Raw genomic sequence first — 21,574 nt, forward strand, 5'->3', positions numbered from 1 at the left:
TAGCCAATTATATTTTAGCACTCTGGGTTGCCTTGATGGAAAAACAGCGTATTTCATTCATTCAGTCATGAAGGCTCTTAAGTTCCACATGAGGTAGTTATAATTTAGCAAATAATATAAATAATATGAACGTAAACATTAGGTGAGCGGGTTACATTTTAACCCCGTGCCCTAACAACATGCTACATGACGAGATACGCAGTGATAAGCAATTTGGCTGTTTGCCAAACGAAACACAACAAAAGTCTAAATACATTCAGAAGCTCAGAATAGTGCACTCACTGCACTCCAACAAAATGGTAAGGTTTATAATCTAATGACTACATAAAAAACCCCTTTAACATTATTAACTGTACATGCTGAATGACTGATACGTGTTGGTGTTGTCAATCTGGCAACCTGCGCTAGCATGTCTCTTTACCCAGGAGTGCAATACCTAGTTCATAATTACTAAAATTAGATTGATAAAAACTACATAGAAATGTGTTCACAAAATTTAAAACGAAATTAAAACTAACACAACCATTAACGAAACAAAAAGTTAACTAAAACTAACACAACCATTACCAAAACAAAAAAAAACTAAAACTAAAACAACCATTAACGAAACAAAAAATACGAAAGTAACAAACCATTAACGAAACCAAAAACGAAAGTAAAACTAACACAACCAATAACGAAACAAAAGAACGAAACTAAAACTAACACAACCATTAACAAAACTAAACTAAAACTAAAACAACAATTAACGAAAAAAAAACTAAATTAAAACTAACACAACCCTTAACGAAACAAAAAAATTAACTAAAACTAACACAACCATTACCGAAACAAAAAAACTAAATCTAAAACAACCATTAACGAAACAAAAACTACGAAAGTAACAAACCATTAACGAAACAAAAAACGAAAGTAAAACTAACACAACCAATAACGAAACAAAAGAACGAATCTAAAACTAACACAACCATTAACAAAACTAAACTAAAACTAACACAACCATTAACAAAACTAAACTAAAACTAACACAACAATTAACGAAAAAAAAAACGAAATTAAAACTAACACAACCATTAACGAAACAAAAAAATTAACTAAAACTAACACAACCATTACCGAAACAAAAAAACTAAATCTAAAACAACCATTAACGAAACAAAAAATACGAAAGTAACAAACCATTAACGAAAAAAAAAACCGAATGTAAAACTAACACAACCAATAACGAAACAAAAGAACGAAACTAAAACTAACACAACCATTAACAAAACTAAACTAAAACTAACACAACAATTAACGAAAAAAAAATTAAAGTAAAACTAACACAACCATTAACAAAACAAATTAAAACGAAACTAAAATGTGCCGCACATTTTTAAATCGTTTTAAAGTAAAAACTCCTTTTGAAAATGCAAAACTATAATACGCTTAGCTCCAAACACACCAGAATGATCGTTGGAATGATGGGTTCGGGAAGCACAGAATTAAAAAGTATGTTTTTAATAGTGAAACTTGCGCTCTTATTTGGCTAATGATGGTTTTGGGAAAAGCACCTCTCAAAAAAGTCATCAGTTGGACTCAATGAATACTTCTGGCACCAAAGTTTTTCAAAACTCCTACAACGCCAAATCCATGACTCAACTTATTTTTTTTCCCTTCGCCAGTTACCAATGATGGACAGAAGTGAAGTCATTCTCCTGTGTGTGTGTGTGTGTGTGTGTGTGTGTGTGTGTGTGGTGAATGACGTACCTTCACACTTCTGGTTGGTCTCACTCTGTCGGTGACCCGCGGGGCATTTGCACTCATAAGAGCCCACAGTGTTGATGCAGTTTCCTCCAGCACACAGTCCCGGGACGGCCTGGCATTCGTCCACGTCTGACAGAATGAAGAAAAGAGTGCACGTAAACCCGTTTGACCCATTTATGTCACACGTGTGTTTAAAATAGTGCTGCACGATAAATTTCCTTCAGCTTAGCCCCTTATTTATCAGGGGTCACCACAGAGCAATGAACCGGCATGTGCTTTACGAAATGGATGCGCTTCCAGCTGCAACCCAGTATTGGAAAACACCCACACACTCTTTCCTTTACACTAAGGCCAATTTAGTTCATCCACTTCACCTTCAGCACATGTGTTTGGACTGTGTAACCGGAGTACCCGGAGGAGTCTGGGCCTTTATAGCCTTCAGATTTCATAATAAAACTGCAGCTCTTTACTATTATCTGGATTGAATGGCACTTGCCTATCTTGCCTCTTCATATCAATTTTGTGCACATCTGCTGCCCAACTGAAATTGGAACTTGTATCCGATAAGCGCCTAAAAATTGGTTCTGTTTGTCTAATATAGTCCTAAAATAGCTTCTCCCGCTAAAAATGCCACTGAACGTGAGGAGACTCTGGAAATCTGCAGAAATCCTCCTGCTTGAACGCGCACATGTGTGGGCTTTGTACTCCAGCCAGGCAGACTTTTGTGAAAAGCACTCCGACTTTAAGGCAAATCCAGGCCAGACTTGGAGCTGTCTCTTATGCTGCACACTGAGGGGAGGAAAGCAATATCTGAAGGAGACGTTTATAGACATTGCGAGAAGGCGTCTCTGAGATGATATGTGAAGTTGGGCTGGCATTTGGTATTGTGGCTCATAAAATGTTCGTTGACTGTAGAGCAACTGGACTTTTGGAGTTGACCTTTGCTTGCCCCCATTGTTAAAGAAACACTCAGCTTTATTGAAATAGGCTCATTTTATAACCCCCCTAGAGTTAAACAATTGCGTTTTAACAGTTTTGCATCAATTAAGCTGATTTCCAGGTCTGTTGGTGAAGTTTTAGCATAGCTTAGCATAGATCATTGAATTGGATTGGACCATTAGCATCTCACTCAAAATGGCCAAACAATTGATCTTCGGGTCTGGTAGAGCACTTTTATCTTAGCTTAGCATAAATCATTGAATCAGATTAGACCATTAGCATCTCACTCAAAAATGATCAAATAGTTGATCTTCAGGTCTGGCGGAGCATTTTTAGCTTAGCTTAGCTTAGCATAAACCATTGAATCAGATTAGAACATTAGCATCTCCCTCAAAAATGACCAAAGAGTTATTCTTTGGGTCTGGCGGACTACCTTTAGCTTAGCTTAGCATAGATCATTAAATCAGATCATTTGCATCTCACTCAAAATGGCCAAAGAATTGATCTTGGGGTCTGATAGCGCACTTTAATCTTAGCTTAGCATAAATTACTGAATCGGATCAGTCCATTAGCGTCTCTGTCAAAAATGACCAAAGAATTGATCTTCGGGTCTGGTAGAGCACTTTTAGCTTAGCTTAGCATAAATTATTGAATCGGCTTAAACCATTAGCATCTTTCTCATAAAGGATCAAAGAGTTGATCTTAGGGTCTGATAGCGCACTTTCATCTTAGCTTAGCATAAATTACTGAATCGGATTAGTCCATTAGCGTCTCTGTCAAAAATGATTAAAGAGTTGATCTTTGGGTCTGATGTAGCACTTTTAGCTTAGCTTAGCATAAATCATTGAATCGGATTAGACCATTAGCATCTCACTAAAATATGGTCAAATAGTTGATCTTTGGGTCTGGTAGAGCACTTTTAGCTTAGCTTAGCATAAATTATTGAATCGGATTAAACCATTTGCATCTTTCACAAAAATTATCAAAGAGTTGATCTTTGGGTCTGGCGGAGCATTTTTAGCTTAGCTTATCATAAATCATTGAATCAGATACGAACATCTCCCTCATCTCCCTTAGCGCATCTCCCTCAAAAATGACCAATGAGTTGATATTCTGGTCTGACAGAGAAATTTCAACTTAGCTTAACTTAGCATAAATCATTGAATCAGATTAGGCCATTAGCATCTCAATCAAAAATGACCAAAGAGTTGATCTTTAGGTCTGGGGGAGCACCTTTAGCTTAGCTTAGCATAGATAATCAAATCAGATTAGACTATTAGCATCTCACTAAAAATGAATAAAACGTTGATTTTTGGGTCTGGCGGAGTACTTTTAGCTTAGCTTAGAATAGATCATTGAATTAGATTAGACCATTAGGATCTCACTTAAAAAGATTTGATCTTCGGGTTTGACGCAGCACTTTTAGCTTAGCATAGCATCTAACTCAAAAATGACCAAAGGGTTTCCTATTTAAAGCTTGAATCTTCTGTACTTGCATTGTGTACTAAGACTGACAGAAAATAAAAAGTCGTTAATTTCTAGGCTGATATGGCTAGGAATTATGCTACGCAATATACTATAAGCAATGATATTATGCAGCACTTGAAAATAGTCCCCAGCTAGGTAATAGCACAGCGTAATATTAAAGTTCATTGATTATTTTACCAGAATAAGAGTATAGTTCCTAGACATATTGACCTAGAAAACAACAACTTTTCATTTCCATTGGTCTTAGTACACAATGTAACTAAAGAAGAGTCAAGCTTTAAATGGAAATATATGAACCAAATTAAAATTATTTTCTTTTTGTTCTTACATTTTGATGCTAACGGTCTAATCTGGTTCAATGATCTATGCTAAGCTAAGCTATAAGTGCTACCCCTTAAACAGGAGATTGGCTGAATGATCCTAGGAGTGTGTATAAATTAGCATATTTCCAAACAAAAACAAAGGTGGAGTGCTCCTTTAAGGTCATGTTGACGAATTAAAAAAAAGCTCTAGCCGAACCGTTTGGATAGAGCTATTGGATAATAAAAGATCATTAACTACTCACCCTCATGTTTTTCCAAACCCATAAGACCTTTGGTCATGTTTGAAACATAAATTAGGGATTTTAGATGATATCCGAGAGCTCTCCGGACATCCATAGACTGCAAGGGTCACCAAAACGATCAAAAAACAATTAATGTGTCATCAGAGGTTCAACCATAATTTTATAAATCTACGAGGAGACTTCTGTGTGAACAAATCCCACCAAGTAATGACTTTATTCAACAATTTCTTTGCGATATACAGTTGAAGTCAGAAATATTAGCCCCCCTGAATAATTTTTAACGGGGAGAAGGTTTTATAAACACATTTGTAATCATAATAGTTTTAATAAGTCATTTCTAATAACTGATTTATTTTATCTTTGCAATGATGACAGTAAATAATATTCGACTAGATATTTTTCAAGACACTTCTATACAGCTTAAAGTGACATTTAGGGCCTACTCGCGCTATGCTAAGTGTGAGTGCGCTGAATCGGGCTCAAGCACGTTTCTCTTGGCTGGCCCTGGCCCGGTTGAAAGAGGTGGGCCTGAGCGCGGTTCACTTGGGCTTTGGTGCGGTACGCTTGTGTGTGAGTGCAAAACGTGCCAAAGCCCGAAACTGAAAGCGAGACTTGACTTTTAAAGGAGTGTTTCATATGGATTTATTAATCATTCTTACTGTTCAGTGAACGCAAACTCCTCACAGCACGACAGCTGCACGCCTTCAGCAGACCTCCTCATTCCTGCAGCACGAGAGCTTTATGATTGTTTATGAGCGCCAAAAGTGGCGGATCTGTTTGGCGAAATATCTGACTGCGTGTCACCGCATCTCTAAGGACTATTTGGCGAAATGTTTGACTGCATGTCACTGCATAACAAACGACTGAAACGATATAACAAGAGAAATCTCCACTGTGCTGCTGAGTGAGAGAGCGCTTCTCACTAAACAGCCCAGCAGCGATGACGTAAGCGTGCCGAGGCCCGATTGTGGTGTGAGTGCGGGCCGTCGGGGGAGACGGGAGGGGGGACAAGCGTGCATTGGCCCAGTTTGAGGCAACTGTACCTAGTGTGAGTACAGCCTTAAAGGCTTAACTAGGTTAGTTAGGTTAACTAGGCAGGTTAGGGTAATTAGGCAAGTTATTGTATATCGATGGTTTGTTCTGTACACTATCAAAAAATTATGTAACTTAAAGGGGCTAATAATTTTGACCTTAAAATGGCGTTTAAAAAAATTAAAACTGCTTTTATTCTAGTGAAAATAAAACAAATAAGGCTTTCTCCAGAAGAAAAAAATATTATCAGGCATGCTGTGAAAATTTCCTTGCTCTGTTAAACATCATTTGGGAAATATATATATATATATATATATATATATATATATATATATATATATATATATATATATATATATATATAAATAATAATCAAAGGGAGGGCTAATAATTCTGACTTTAACTGTACATGAGCAGCTTAAGGCTCTTTCGTAAATGCTGACACTAATAAAGTTGTTTTATACTCGAAAGTATTTCCATAGCTTCATAATATTATGGATAAACCATCAATGCCACATGGTCCTTTTTTGAGTATGTTCTTGGTTACTTTATGAACTTTGTTTCAGAGAGCTTTCATCCAAAATATCTTCATTTGTCCTTCATATATGAACAAAAATCTTATGAGTTTTGTAACAATGTGGACAGAATTTTCCCTTTCATTAATCTATTTAATAAGCTAAGCAAATATGTTTTACAATGTGCAACAAGCCTTAAGAGCAGAATTCAATAATGTCCAAATATGTCCAAGAAAATCAAACAGCAAGTCCAAACAATACGCCCATAACTGTAAATAATTGTGACAAGCCATTATGCAATCCCACTCCTAATGGAAGTCGTCTAAATATTTGATGCTGTTAAGAAACATTAGGGCTATGGTTTACCCTAGACCGCTCTTAGCGTCACCTGTTCCGTCAGGCTGTAAATTAAGGCCGGAATTTGACGATCATGCGAGCCAGACACTGAGTTATTTGTTCATAAGCCGGCGGGAATGTTGACGCTCGTGCTTACCTTGGCATGCACCGGTGCGGATGTTGGGAATGAATCCTCTCCGGCAGGGGTGTGGTTGGGCAGGGCACATCTCACACGGGTGACCCCACGCTCGGCCAATGGTGGCGCAGCAGAGCGTTTTGGTGCACACGATGCCACTCAGCTGACCCTGGCACATCTGATTGTTGACCTGAGTGAAGCACGGTCCAGTCCGGTAGTCTGATTGGGGGAGAAATAAAGAGAAAAAGGTCACACTTCATTTTAAGGTACAATTCTTGCTCTTAATAAAACTAATAACTATGACTTTTAGCTCAACAAAACTCCTAATGTGTTGCTTGGTGAAGTTTCATAAGCTAATTTTAAGAGAACTTAGCTATGATTTGATTGATCACGGCTGGTCTCTTATCTGTAATCAGCAGTAAGCCAATCAGATTGGTCCAAGGATACAATAAACAGGCCGATTTCACCCTACTGCCTTACATTTATTTTGGAAGACTCCCCCCTTCCACCCTATCTCCTCCTTTTCCTCCTTTACCAGGAGTTCTTGAGAACTACCCAATCTCAGACCCCCTTACATGCTAACTGGCAAACAGCTGAACCTGGCCTAGAGTGGTTGTAGCTGAACATTGTGCTAATTTCCACTGGTCAGGACATTCTCTTACTTGATTACGTGGGCAATAAGCTAACTATAACAAAGGCTGATTATGTTTATCTTGGCACACAACCCAGAAGGTTTTACCTCAAGAAATCCTATATATGGAGCAGAAAAATGGTGGCAGATTATTTATCTCCATCACACAGTGATTCCCATGCTGGATGTTGGTCTGGGAATGTGGTGACTGATTCTCTTCCACAGACTTCTAACAGGATAACTAGATAATGGCTAAGAAATTGCTGGGTTGCATCAGTAATGTTCATATCCTTGACAAACCGTCTTGTTGTTGTCTGAGGTTGAATTATGGGATAGTGGTGCGGACACTGTTTGGACATTTGGAGATTTGGCTTGACTTTCTTTGCGCTTTGGGATCACTAATATGGAATATTTCACTGATAACGATAACCGATAACTCTTTAGATTCGGAGGCTAATAGCCAGTATATTATCTGATAATCATTATCAACTTTTCGTTTCTATGGCCGACTAATCTACTGTCTGACCAAAAACAAATCAGAATATTAGTAAAATAATAAAACCATGGCAGGCAGCAACGATATGAAAAGGTTCAACCAGTGGAAAATATTATTAACTATGTTGATATTATCAAGATATCTGCCTATTTTTGTTATCGAACCGGTTAACAATAACATTAAAAACTGCATTTATCGGCCGATATTTATATTAGTGATGGTATTTATGTGGGGAAAGCCTTATGGACTGTCTATTAAAGTCAAAATGATCTAGACTGATGGATTTGGTGCCAAGTTGACAGCCAAAATGACAGTGCAGTAGAGACTTAAAGTGAAAACAACCTTGGTATTACTATAGGGTAGCTTGCACACACTGAAAAAAAACTATTCAAAGATGATTCCTTAGATTTACTAATTTTTTTGTAAATATAATTGAATAAGATGCTGCATTTCTTTGCGTCATGCAGTACAATTTACTTCGGTAGGATACGAATGAGTTCCCGACCCCTCATTTCCAATCATTCCTTCAAGAAATGAATGAATCTTTCAATATCCTTCGTTGTACTGCACGCAAAACAAAAGCTAAACCATACCGTGTATATCCATACCCAAGAGGCATAAGAAAGTAGGTCAAAAGAAGAAAACAAAACCCCTCAAAAAAAATAAAAAAGACTTCCTCCTCGCGAGTCTCCAGATCCCTTTACTGTCCCTTCTCCTCGTCCCTTCTGCGCTCCTCTGACCCGACCATTCTTCCTGGACGATTTGACTGCAGGAATGCAGGTCCTCTCCAAGTTAAGGCGACCCACTGCGAGCATCCTATGCACATCTGGGACTGATTAATAGCGCCTAGATGGGACTACGGTGGGACAAGCTAACGCCCAGATGTGTCCGCGCATATCCAATACTGCAATTCATCAGCATCTCTATATTGCTGCTTGACTCATAATGTGAGTGATGGTATTTATATGGGGAAAGCCTAATGGGCCGTGTCTATAAACGTCAAAGTTAGCTTGATTTATGGATTTGGTGCCTAGTTGGCAGCCAAAATTACAGAGACTTAAGGTAAAAACAATCTTAGTATTACTATTCTTGGGTAACTTGCACAACTGACACACAGACTGTATCTAAAATCACATCTATACCCTTAAATAGTGCAATATTTGAGGGAACAGCCATTTGTAGTGGGTTCCGAAAGCATTGTAGTGCTGTCAATCAATCCCACAATAACGAGTGAACAACCCATGTACACTCAACAGCTAGAAAGTACTTGTGGCTATAAAAGTCAAAATGACCTTGATTTATTGATTTGGTGCCTAGTTGACAGACAAAGTTACAAAGACTTAAAGTGAAAACAACCTTGGTATTACTACTCCAAGGTAGCACAATTGGCACACAGACTGTGTCCAAAATCACTCCTGTACCCTTAAATAGTGCACTGTTTGAGGGAGCAACCATTTGTAGTGAAGTGCACTCAATCAATCCCACAGTAGAAGATACTGTACGAAATTCAGAAAATGTTCATTTTTGAGTGAACTCTCTCTTCAAGGCTTGACTCATTTGAGCACTTTAATGGCAACATATCTGCAAGGCAAAAGGGAAACCACCTCAAAGTCACGTTGGCAAACTTGGCAGCAATGCGCAGACCTCGGTTCCCAGAAACAAGGATACTCATATTCCAGAGAAAGGGGGGATGTGTTGGTGATGCAGACAACATTCGGAAGTAATTATGCCTTGATTGCAGTTTGAGTGGCTTGTCGGATCAAAACCATTCACCTACACTCTCTCTATCCGCCAAACACCCGCTCACCTCTACTTTCCGTTTAGTCACAGCTGTGTTTCTGAGCCAGCTACCACTCATCAGTGTAGATTCTTTTAAGGCAAGTTGGGGAAAATAGTACCTCCATGAGCAGCGGTGTAACATAACCAATACTCCGACTACTGCAACTGAGTAGCTTTTCTCTGGAATTGTACTTTACTGAGTAGTTTAAAAACCTGCGATCACTAGTTTCCATGTTTATTTGATCTTCTCTAAGGTGATTGGCTAAATAGAATAATTGCTCCCGTGAATCCTGTGCAATCAAATCATGCATTGAAAAATTGCGTCAGATTGACCCACAATAAGACACTTGTGAGGAAGCATTAAAAGTGTTCAGGAATATACAAAATCAATACATGCAATGAATGTTTAGACCAGGAGTTTCCAAACTCTGTCTTGGAGGCCCTGTGTCCTGCACTGTTTAGCTCCAACTTACTTCAACATACCTGCCTGGAAGTTTCTAGTATCCCTAGAAAGAGCTTGATTAGCTGGTTCAGGTGTGTTTAATTGGGGTCGGAACTAAACTATGCAGAACACCGGCCCTCAAGGACTGAGTTTGGACACGCCAGGTTGAGACTGAATGGCTGTGTCCGAAACTGCATACTTCCATACTATATAGTACACTAAAATCAGTATGCGCGCGGAGTAGTATGTCCGAATTCATAGAATTCGAAAATCAGTATGCGAGAAGTACCCGGATGACTTACTTCTTCCGGCGAGACTCTAGAGTGCGCATCCCATGCATGCTGCGCTATCCCATGATGCCCCGCGAGCAAATTCATGAATGGGAGTAAAGCGACGCAATTGACGCAGGTAGGTCACGTGACCATGACAAAATGGCGGATGTAGTACGTCCGAATTCCATTCATACTTTTCACGTTCATACTGTATAGAACGCACTTTTCTTACGGCCGAGTAGTACGTTTAAATTCAAATGCAGTACCTACTGAGTAGTAGGCGGTTTCCAACGCAGGTAATGTCTTTGAGGAAGATGCCTACAGTTTGATGACTGAAATGACCAAATGGTCTTAATCCAGGAATTGGTAACTTTGGTCCTGGAGGGCCATGATTATTCAACCTTAATCTGTCACACATGCCTGTGGCTATTTAGTGATCTTGATAAACTGATTAGCACAGGGGTGACCAACCCTGCCCCTGGAGATCTACCCTCCTGCAGATTTCAGTTGCAACCCATATCAAACACACCTGCCTGTAATTATCCAGAGCTGTTCAGGTCCTGATTAATAGGTTCAGGTGTGTTTGATTAGTGTCGGAATAAAACTCAGAAGGACAGTTGCCCTCCAGGACAGATGTTTTCCATCCCTGCCTTAAACAATCACTAAATCAGGGGTGCCTAAACCCGATCTTGGAAGGCCGATCATACCTGCCAACATTTGTTTCCGAAATTCCAGGAGACCGTGAGGGGGTGTGAAATATGGGGGACTCCTGGGAAAAACAGGGTTGGCCGGATAAGAGGTATCCTGCAGAGTTTTGTTCCAACCCCAATAAGACACACCTGAACCAGCCAATCAAGCTTTTTCTAGGTATACTAGAAACTTCCAGGCAGGTGTGTTGAAGGAAGTCGGAGCTAAACTATGCAGGACACTGGCCCTCCTGGACCAAATTCGCATTAAATGAACTACAGAATACTACGTTTTCAAACACATGCAAAAACTGCAGGTATTTTGGGCTGCCACTTGCCAGACACTCGTACCTTGTTAGTCAGGGTTCAAACTGCATGATCTGTGTTAACATATCATCACAGGTAGATTTTTGCCTATTAAACGCATCAACTTGCTTTCTGTCGGCTTATTGTAGGTGCATATATTCATGCATTTTGTTCTCACATCAAATTAATCTCATGTTTTAAATTTACAGTCCATGAATGACAAATACCTACACTTAGAAACACTATTAAAAAAAAATGCCATTGATGTAAGCAATATTTTTAATATCTGCATGTAATTACATTTTTAATTAAACTGTTGATCATCCTTTACACCTTAACCCACTCTGTAAACTAACCATACCACCAAAACTGCCCCTAACCCTACCTGTATCCCATCTCAAGATCACCTCAAGTGTTCTGTAATACATTATGAACACAGTATTTATGTATCATTGTATTTATTTTTTGATGCAAGTATATAGTAGTTAAGGCCACTTAAAATAAAGTGGGACCCTAGAAATACTGGCTATAAGGTGGAATCATTTTCCCAGTGTAATGCTCACTACTTAATGCTCCGGAGTACTTTTAGAAGGATTTCTTTTTACTCATACGTTGAGTAGTATTTAAAACAGATACCTTTACTCGACATTTTTTTGGCAAGTAATGGCACTTTTACTTGAGTACGTTTTTTCAGCACCCATTCCAGCACTGCTCATGAGGTAACTGATGTGTGGAATTAAACTTGTCTTAGGATTGGGCATCAGTGTAATTTGGCAGGAGGAATTTCTGCTTTTTCTTCACACTCCAGCGACTTGGCCTGGTTTTATCATCCTCTGCGCTAATGGAGCGAAAGGGAGTCGACTGTCATGAAAGACCTTCTAGCAAAAAATGAAAAATCAGCCGAAGGGAAGTTAATCTAGTCTGGAGCAGATGCAGGTGGAAACCTTGAACGCTGCCAAAAAATGTGCTCTAGAGTCAATGACTGGGAATAGACGCTCGCATTGTTGTGACCTACTTTCAGTTTAATCAGAGTAATACACAAAAGATAAGACGTGCGTTTTCACTCGGGGAGAAGCAGAAGTTCATTCACGTAGGCTCAGGGCAGAAAAGGAGGGGTTGAAAGGAAACATTAGACCTTCTGGAGTTCCTGTGAAAGGCTTTGAAGTCTCTCGGACGGACCAACAAACTGTTTTACTACTCTGTGATTTACTGTACGGCTAACTGAGACCTGCAATCTGGTCACATCTTATCTCGGTCACACACATCCAACAAGCCAAGGTTTCAAGGGTTTATGACTCCCAAATGAGCACACACAGTGAGTCCTCAGTCCTTCATTCATACTCTTGCGGTCACAGGAAGATTAGTCACGTTTTATTGCTGGGAAATCCTTTTTTTTATTTTTTTTTAAAGAGAATCCAGTGCAACAACAAAAAAAAGAAACACTGCTACACCCCAATTTGTATACTATTTTTTCTAAATAGCATTCAAAAGTTAACACTTAGGCCCTGTTTACACTAATGTGTTTTAGTTTGAAAATGCATAAGTTTTGCTACGGTTACGCCATCCATCCACACTACGCCGAAGTTTTTGAGCGCTGAAAACGGAGCGTTTTGGAAACGCTGGAGAGGCCGTTTTCATTCTAAAACGCTGCTGCTCCGTCTCAGTGTGGATGAGGGAAAACAGAGACATCTGAAAACGGAGGCGGGGCTGCAGACATTCGCTAGCTGATTGGGGCTTTTGTGTCATTGCGTATCCTTCCCTTATTCGTCAAGCCCCTATCACATGACTATAACACATGGCTTTAACGCTACGGGAAGACAGCAGACCAGCCTTCACTGTAAACAACAACATGGACACAGAAATGGGAGCGTTGTTTGCACTATTGTCTGTTTTAGGCGCCATTGTGCAGTTCTTTGTTTGTTACGTTTAGTAACAACTCGACCTCGTTGTCGGTCCACAAAAATACCTCTCTTGCTTTCTTTGCCATCGCTTTCATTGTTCAACCGGCGTTTGTTGACTAACAATAACCAAATGCCGAGCGAGACGCATGCTTTCTGTTTATACTAGAACGCGTATGCCCAGAGTGCGCGAATGGTCACGTGATATACGTTTTTGGTGGCGTAGTGTGGACGGAAATATGTTCAGAAACGCTAGTTAAAGCGCTATTGTGGACGCGGATCGTTTTTGATCTAAAACGCCGTTTTAAAACTAAAACGCACTAGTGTAAACGGGGCCTTAGCTGATGATTGATAACAAGGTGTATTTGGCATGTTGTTTTTCAGATAAACAAAAGTATTTCCTAAATGTTTGCAAGTATATCATGGTATTTTCATGCTTTTAGTAGAGCCAAAAACTCCTTAATCCTTACTGTACGAAGTTGTGTAAACGCACCGCTGATCAAAGATGATTGACAGGGGACGTAACTAAGCAACATAATGATCTATATATGAGAAAGTAGTTTGTCCCAAAGCTTGCATACTCATTTAAAGTGTGTACCTTTTATTTACCAAGAAATTTGACACTTTTAGGACGTAATGTAAGAATTGGCACACAGCACATCAAACAAAACTGATGCAGCCTTGACAAAGTCATCCTTGACCTATTAAATGAATACTACTACACATAGTTTTCTTCAGTGTGGTCCCTGGTAAGTGATAACGCAGGACACACGTGGCTAAATGGAAAGCCGTTCACACTGCATAACTCCCTCTTTAAACCGTGCCCGGCTCACAGCTGAGGTTGCGTTATGTCCTGCAGACGATCTTTCAGAGACTTTCCAAAAACGCCAGCCAACTATTGTGTCTCTTCAGGATCCAGTTTCTTTGTTACCACCTCTTTCTTGGAAGACGGTTGTGTTGTTTTTTTGTAAGAACTGGAGAGTGAGACTGACATCGGGCCTTTTTTTTCACTGAAGCTGCATCATTATTTGGAAGTTCATCAAGTGTGTGAAATGCAGTCGCGTGATGATAAACAGGCTTGACTGGGACAGGCTAAATAAAGAGTCTGTCTCCAGGATTTACTCAGTCCCTCCAGGATTTCACATTTTTTTCCTAAATTCTGAGGCTTGACTTCACTGAGGCTTTTTTTTTACTATTTGTGGCATTCTTGTGTTTATTTGCAGTAAAAATTTCACTACGGACACCTGTCTTTATTACATTTATATTACTTAAAGACCATTGGGTTCTATAACATCGAAAATAGCACTTAATTTCAATATTATAAATGTAACCAAATAACAATTAAACTCATTAAGATATAAGCAATCAATAGTGTTTGATTGGTCATTTTCGTTCAATGATGAGCTTAATTTTTGTGGTGGAGCTAAAATATAAAACTGTCCTGAGGAAAAAAAAAAGGTTCTTCACTCTATTGGGTGCTAATACAGGGCTATTTAAAAATCTGAATGGGCAACAGTGACCCATAGCCCCGGTATAGTGCAGTCACTGTTTAAATACCAGGGAACTGAACCAAAAAAAAAAAAAAAAACCAGGGAACTGAACCAAATACTTCACAATATCTGAAAAGTTTCTTCACTCACGCGGCCGCCATTTTAAAGAACCAAAGCGAGGCTGCGGTGGGAAGAAACCCGAAAGTATAGGTCCAGCACTGTAAACATTCCAGGAACATACTGTGTACTACAAACCTCCAGCTGTTGCTGCGATTTTTTAAAATGCAGAATTGGTGTAAACATTACTTCAATATCATTCAGTAAGTTTATTTTAAACAATTAAAAGCAATTTAGCATCAAACAAGATCACAATCTCAGTGATGCGCTTAAGTGTCCTCCTGGGCTTCAGTTCATGGCACTAGTTAAACACCGTGAGGACGCTTTCCTGCTTCAGTCTATGTAACCTGGTGAGTGATAACACTGCAGTCCTCTGCAGCACACCCTATGTGTTGTCTGTAACAGTTAATAGTTTTGTCCCCTTACTGAAGTTTTAAACCCGGCTATTTCCTGCTAACATGGAAGCGCTGCTGAGTACGGATGACTCGACTGATCTTCACGGCTTCGCGCTTCAGTCTCCGTGTATCTGTGTTTGGTTTGGACTCAGTTTACCGATCTTCACCCAGTGCAAGCACAGATACACGGACTGGAGCGCGAAGCAGCCGTCAAGATCAGTCGAGTCATCAAGCAGATCACTCGTCTGTCTGTGTTTGTGTTCAGTAAACTGCGGTGGGTGAACTGATGACCTTCTCGACCAATCACAATCATTTCTGTTGAACACGTGAACACAATGGCAAATCAGCGCTGTTTTAAGAAAGCCATCAACAGTGCCTTAAATGTTAGCGTGAAATTGCCGTTTTTTCTTTTAATTCAGTATCGTAACAAGTCCAATAAAGTGAAAGAATCAGTTTATTAACTCTAGTTTGATAAATGGCATCTAAAACGTGTGTTTGGAAAAGAAAACGTTAGCTATCTAGTGCCATCTTCCTTAACTTAGCTGAAAATGAGCTCTAATATCCCTTATTACATTCACTATTCATTCAGAACGGACCTACGGGTCACCCGGAAGGAGGAGAAATTATAAATTTGTGTCACTTTCTCTTCGCTGATAAGCTATATAGCCAGTTACACTAACGATGTAACTCCCAATGATACTTCCGGGTTTCTTTCCACCGCAGCCTCGATTTCACTTTTGAAAATGGCGGCCGCGTGAAATCAGTCTATTGGGTGCTAATACGGGGCTGTTTAAAATTCTGATTGGGCAACAGTCACCCACAGCCCCGGTATAGTGCCGTCACTGTTTTGAACACCAGCGAGCTGAACCAAATACTTCACATTATCTATACATTTTCCTGAAGAAATGGTGCGAACGAATTTTTCAGCCAATTAAGTGCCTCATTTTTGTGTAGGCCCTATGGCTTCAGCTCTAAGTAGCCATCATGTTAAATGTGTAGTACGTAGGATTGCAGTCCAAACTCATTGTATAGTGTTTTTTCACCTGGCCCCCCTCAAATGACTTAACGCACATGCGGGATGCCAGATTGACCACACTAACACGCTAACAAAGCTAATGTTTACGCATGTTATATTTGTATTACTTGCGACCACGTCTATTTCTGTGTATTTGAATCTGCGTCTCATTTCAGAGACTGCTACTGTCCTCTGAAGGTCACATTTTTGGATGGAGACAGCCTTCATAGCTATAATGAAACACACCATTGTCCACTAAGGCAACTCGAAGTGTTATAATATAATTGTGTAAACTGGCAGTGGGCTGGTTATAGAGACCAAAACCAAAGACAGCCATTCCGACTCTATTCCTAAGTAACTAGCATGAATGTTTCGTAAATACCTGCAAGCATGTCATGGTATTTGTAAGCTTTAGAAGTGTACACGCAGCACCTTTAACCCTTATTGTACGCAGTTGTTTAGTAAACGCATCCCTAATCAGGCGACCCATGAAGGACCTATTGGGAGGTGGGCCTAGACGGCACTCTCCGTGTGAAGAGATTGTTTGTACTACTTCAGGCCTGGCTGTGTATACACAGCTGGGGTCTCCATTTCTTGCAGAACAACCCCCCTCGGCCACCACCACCACCAAAAACGACCTTTTTCTTGTCAGGAAAGTCTACGGCTCCACACAGAAACGTTCCCTTGTCATTTCCACCCTGCTTTATCTACTGCCAGATGTCTCCCGAACCTTTCCACCTCCCCACGTTGGGCTTTCAAAGGGAAGGATTGCACAAGGGGGCTTCGTGAAGGGGTGGGACTGCAGAAAGATCCAGACACGCGAGGGTGGGGTGCCGAAAAAAAATGTGCTAAGGTATTCGGTCTGGAGGGCCTGAGGCGCTTCTCTCCCACAGTTCACACGGCCTGATGGGAACTGCCTTTACGCTCCTTTCAGTCTGTCATTTTCTCATAACTCCAGCCAGGGATTTCACCTCTGATAAAACGTCTCGGGCAGCCATGCTTTTTTTTATCCTCCCCGGCCCCAGATTACCTCATTGTTCCTGCTCTGAGAGATGTGGCCACAATGTAAACTGTAGCATTAATTTCACACTAGCTTCGGTGAACTCCGAAATTGTAAATTAGCCTTGCGAGGGTTTCTGGGTCACACTGACACGCTGCATTCTTGAAGGAGCCCCGAGACGGTAAACAAACCGCACATCCTCGCAGACGTCAACACAATTATGGATCGAGTAAATATGAACTCACCTCTCTCGCACTGCGGCCCGGTGAAACCGTAAACGCAGGCACATCTGTTGGGTCCGATGCAGCGGCCGCCGTTCTGACATCCGCTCTCGCACACCGCTGAAAAATTTACACAAGATTAGACTTTAGAAATTTGACATTGAGACATTGCTTGCTTGGGATATTTGTTTAATTTGTGATCTCATTTTTGAGGTAATTTTAGTGTAGCATTGGTAACACAACGACTATAGTAATATAAACAAATAACCCAATCATGTAGTTTTCTTCAGCTGAAGGCAGGCCCAGACAGAATCTGCAGACATTTTTAGCTATTTCTGCGAAGAATTTTGTAATAAATCTGCGGATTTATGCAGAATTATTTTGGGAGTATCATAACCTACACTCTAAAAAAAAAAAAGGTTCCTAGAGGTTCTATATAGAACCTTGGGGTTCTATACTTGGCCAGTAGAACCTTTTACCCAAAAAATATGCTTCCATTTAGAACCCTTTGAGTGCAAAGAACCTTTTTGATTAAAATGGTTATATAGTTTTTAATTCATAACATAATTATCTAGTAAAGAAAAATAATTATAAGCTTTAACACAGATATACAAAGCTTTTTGAGTCAAAACCTAATAAAATGAATGCTGTGGTCAAAAACTTTATCAGTGTACAGTATGGTGGGATTTTTTTCATTCAGGTTTGCACATTAGCATATAACTTATATTTTATATATACTTAATATTTAATAGTTTTAACAAATTATTTAATGAAATAAATAAAATAACCAGTTTATTTATTTAGACTGTGCAGTAACATGTTTTTATGATTTAATAATTTATTTAAAACTAATAATCATCGTCGTGGACAGGTGGCGAAGAGCCTCGAGAGTGAATTTTTCGAAAGGAGAAGTCCACCACAGCTTCATCATTCAGACAATAAACCTTTAAGTATATATATATATACACGTTATTTATAAAGGACACAAAAATGCTGGCTAAATGTATTTGAAATATTAAACCTTTAAGTATATACATATATATATATATATATATATATATATATATATACTATATATATATTATATATTTATATATATTTAGCCAGCATTTTTGTGTCCTTTATAAATAACACCTGATCTTTCATCTATGGATTATTGAAATATGTTTGGCTTTAAAAGGTTTTAATAATATCCAGGGACTGACTGGCCATAGGGAGAACCGGGACCTTTCCCTGTGGCCTGATGGTCAATCTAGCCTGCCACCGTGACTCTGGCCTGCCACGCTTACACAGACTCGGTGCGGGCACGAGTGCTGCACTGCTACCTAAATAAAGAACCCTTAAATGGTTCTAAATAGAACCATCTAACCTGAATTCGAAGAACCAATTGGGGTTCTATTTAATGAACCCTTAAAATGGTTCTATTTAGAACCGTTTTGGGGTTTCATATATGAAGTGCTTGATAGAACCATTTTTGGTTCTATATAAAACCGTTCACAAGAGTGTAAATAAGCCCCTATTATGGGTTTTTGAAAATAAGCTTCCATGGAAAACACCCAGCTGAGGTTTAAATCTAAAAGTGCAGCATGTTGAAAACTATTGATTCTGAAGCAAAATATTTGACTCGAATAAATGAATCGAGTTGGGTTCGCATGATATGTTGGATCGCATCGACGTCGATACGGTACATCTCCCAATATGTACTTACAGTTCTGTTAAAATGTGCACGTGCTTTCCCTCCACACACTAGCATTGGTGCGGGGGATCACGGAACTGATCATGACGCGAAGATGACTATCACTGACAGAGATTCGGGTGCGGGCAGGGCCGGAGCAAACTGAACTGGTGCTCTAGGCAAAAGATGATCATGCCGCCCTCAAACTGAAAGTGAAAACGAGAGACGGGGTTGTGATTGCGCGTACGACAGCGAGAACCGGGGCGGTGGGCGGTATTATCACAGACGAAAGTGAGGAGATGTCGCCGACGCCCTCTCTCTATTCTGCCTAGGTCACCTCTATGGACGCACTAGCCCTGGCTGCGGGGAGTAAAGGGCTAAAGTTCACTTTCACAACAACACCACATTATAGCCGACTTAGTGCTGTGTTTCTTCCTGTCAGTTTTCTGATTTTTGATACAACAACCTAGGATTGCAACGCAGGATTCGCCGGGATTTTGCTATTGAAGGAGCAGCAGAGACTATGGGACTTTGTCAGACTTTGACAGGGACTTTGTCAGTAACTTTTACAGTTCATACGAACCAGCTTCTTCTTCCTCCAGATCATGACATGTAAGTGTCATTAAAATTGTTGCCTCGTTTTGTGTAGTTTACAAAATGTGTGTTTAATTTTGTGTTGTAACTTGTAATTGCTCAGCGTGGCTTGTAATCCCCTATCTATTATAGATCAGTGCTTGTACTGTATCTCTCAGGTTAAATCTGTATGGGGCTGTTCACATATCGCGTCCAAAACCACGTTAAAAATGCGTTGCGTGCTTCTTCCTTTACCGATTTTAAATTAAATTATTTAAATTACCAATTAAATTTTTTTGCCACTGTCTAGATTAATTAACTAGCTAACTATTTAATTAATTAACTTTTCCCTCTGTCTTGTGCTGAACGCTGACGACCAATCGCAACAGACTGGGTCATCGGTCCAATCAGCGCAGATCAGCTTCGCGCTAAGGAGTGGTTCAGGAACAAATTAATCGCTGAACGATTCATATGGGAGCCGCTGGGATTGTTAGGTAAATGCAGAAAAAAAGCATATTATAAGACAATGAAAGTGTGTTTTGACCTTGCACGCATATCAGCCTGTTGTTGAAGACCCCTAAAACTAAAATATGACCTTTTTCAATGCAAAATAGGGGATCTTTAATATATGAAATGAAAAATAATACCTTTTTAACTTTTATTTCATGTTTACAATGCAATTCCATCTAAATCCACTTATTTGGTAAACAAAGCAAGTCTCTCATATAATTTATGAAGAGTTCAGATGCAAAACCCTTTAAATTCATCAGACCTCTTTTCTTGTAAATGAGCATTTTCTATCAGGCTTCTCTGATGCGGTTGGGAGGTTTTATTTGGTAACACTTTCGAATAATTATTTGTTATAACTAGTTTATAGTCCATTGATAAACGGTTAGTTAATGTGTTATAAACGATTTGTTAAATAAAAGTTAATAGTTTGTTTCTTATTTATAACTTTGCCTTATAGATAACAGATACAGATAACAGACAAGCTGTTAGTTAACGAGTTATAAATGACTTGTTAACTTTATTTTAATGATTTATAATTATACAGAACAAACAGAAACACACAGAAAATACAAACATTTACAAAACTAAAATTGTCATTATTAAATCATTTGCATTAGGTATACATATTTTCTATATAAATATAGGGCTGTGCCAATAAATTATAGCCAGCTATAGCTCTCACATGGTCGCCCACTGCAGTACATACAAACTTTTATTTTGACTTTGAAATGCATCATTTGACAGCACTAGTTTTGTGGGTCCATAAATTTAAATATATTATTAAATGCATAACAAAAGTGCTATAAATGAGTCTTACGTTGTCCGCAGTGAGTTCCTGTGTATCCCTTCTGACAGGAGCAGGCGTCTTCATTACACATCCCACCATTCATACATCTGACGCTGCAGGACTGGACTGAACACAAATACAACACAGGCCATTATAATACATTAAACACAATAAAAACGTAATAATGCACCATCCCTGGGTCTAACATATGTTTGCATGACGATGATGCATTCAAAACCTCTATTTGATCCACATTTTATTCGAATATTTGTCTAAATTACTATTCATTTGATTTAGCCATGCTTTCAGTATGCAATCCTATTCCTGCATACATAACGTACTATAGTGTTATTGGTATTTGATAACGGTAGTGTTAACGATGTCAATAACGAAAGTGTTAACGGTATCAGATAATAATAGTATTAACGATATTTATAACGACAGTGTTAACGATATCAGATAACAACAGTGTTAACGGTATCGATACTGATAATGTTAACGGTATCCGATAATGATAGTGTGAA

The 21,574-nt window shown here is 39.3% G+C and overlaps 1 protein-coding gene across 2 annotated transcripts in view; it reads right to left on the reverse strand.

Moving 5' to 3' along the window:
• fbn3 (fibrillin 3) overlaps positions 1-21,574 on the reverse strand; it is a 126,981-nt gene that overhangs the window by 64,303 nt on the left and 41,104 nt on the right. For both annotated transcript variants that reach the window (XM_087303197.1, NM_001135790.1), the window contains 4 exons: positions 21,081-21,176; positions 17,530-17,625; positions 6,779-6,976; positions 1,750-1,875 (listed from right to left, as the gene is read on the reverse strand). In XM_087303197.1, the coding sequence (XP_087159323.1) occupies positions 1,750-1,875; positions 6,779-6,976; positions 17,530-17,625; positions 21,081-21,176 (516 nt within the window). The remainder of the gene's footprint in view (positions 1-1,749; positions 1,876-6,778; positions 6,977-17,529; positions 17,626-21,080; positions 21,177-21,574) is intronic.

This window comes from Danio rerio, chromosome 22, assembly GCF_052040795.2.
Source record: "Danio rerio strain M-AB ecotype USA chromosome 22, GRCz13ab, whole genome shotgun sequence".
Classification (NCBI taxonomy): domain Eukaryota; kingdom Metazoa; phylum Chordata; class Actinopteri; order Cypriniformes; family Danionidae; genus Danio; species Danio rerio.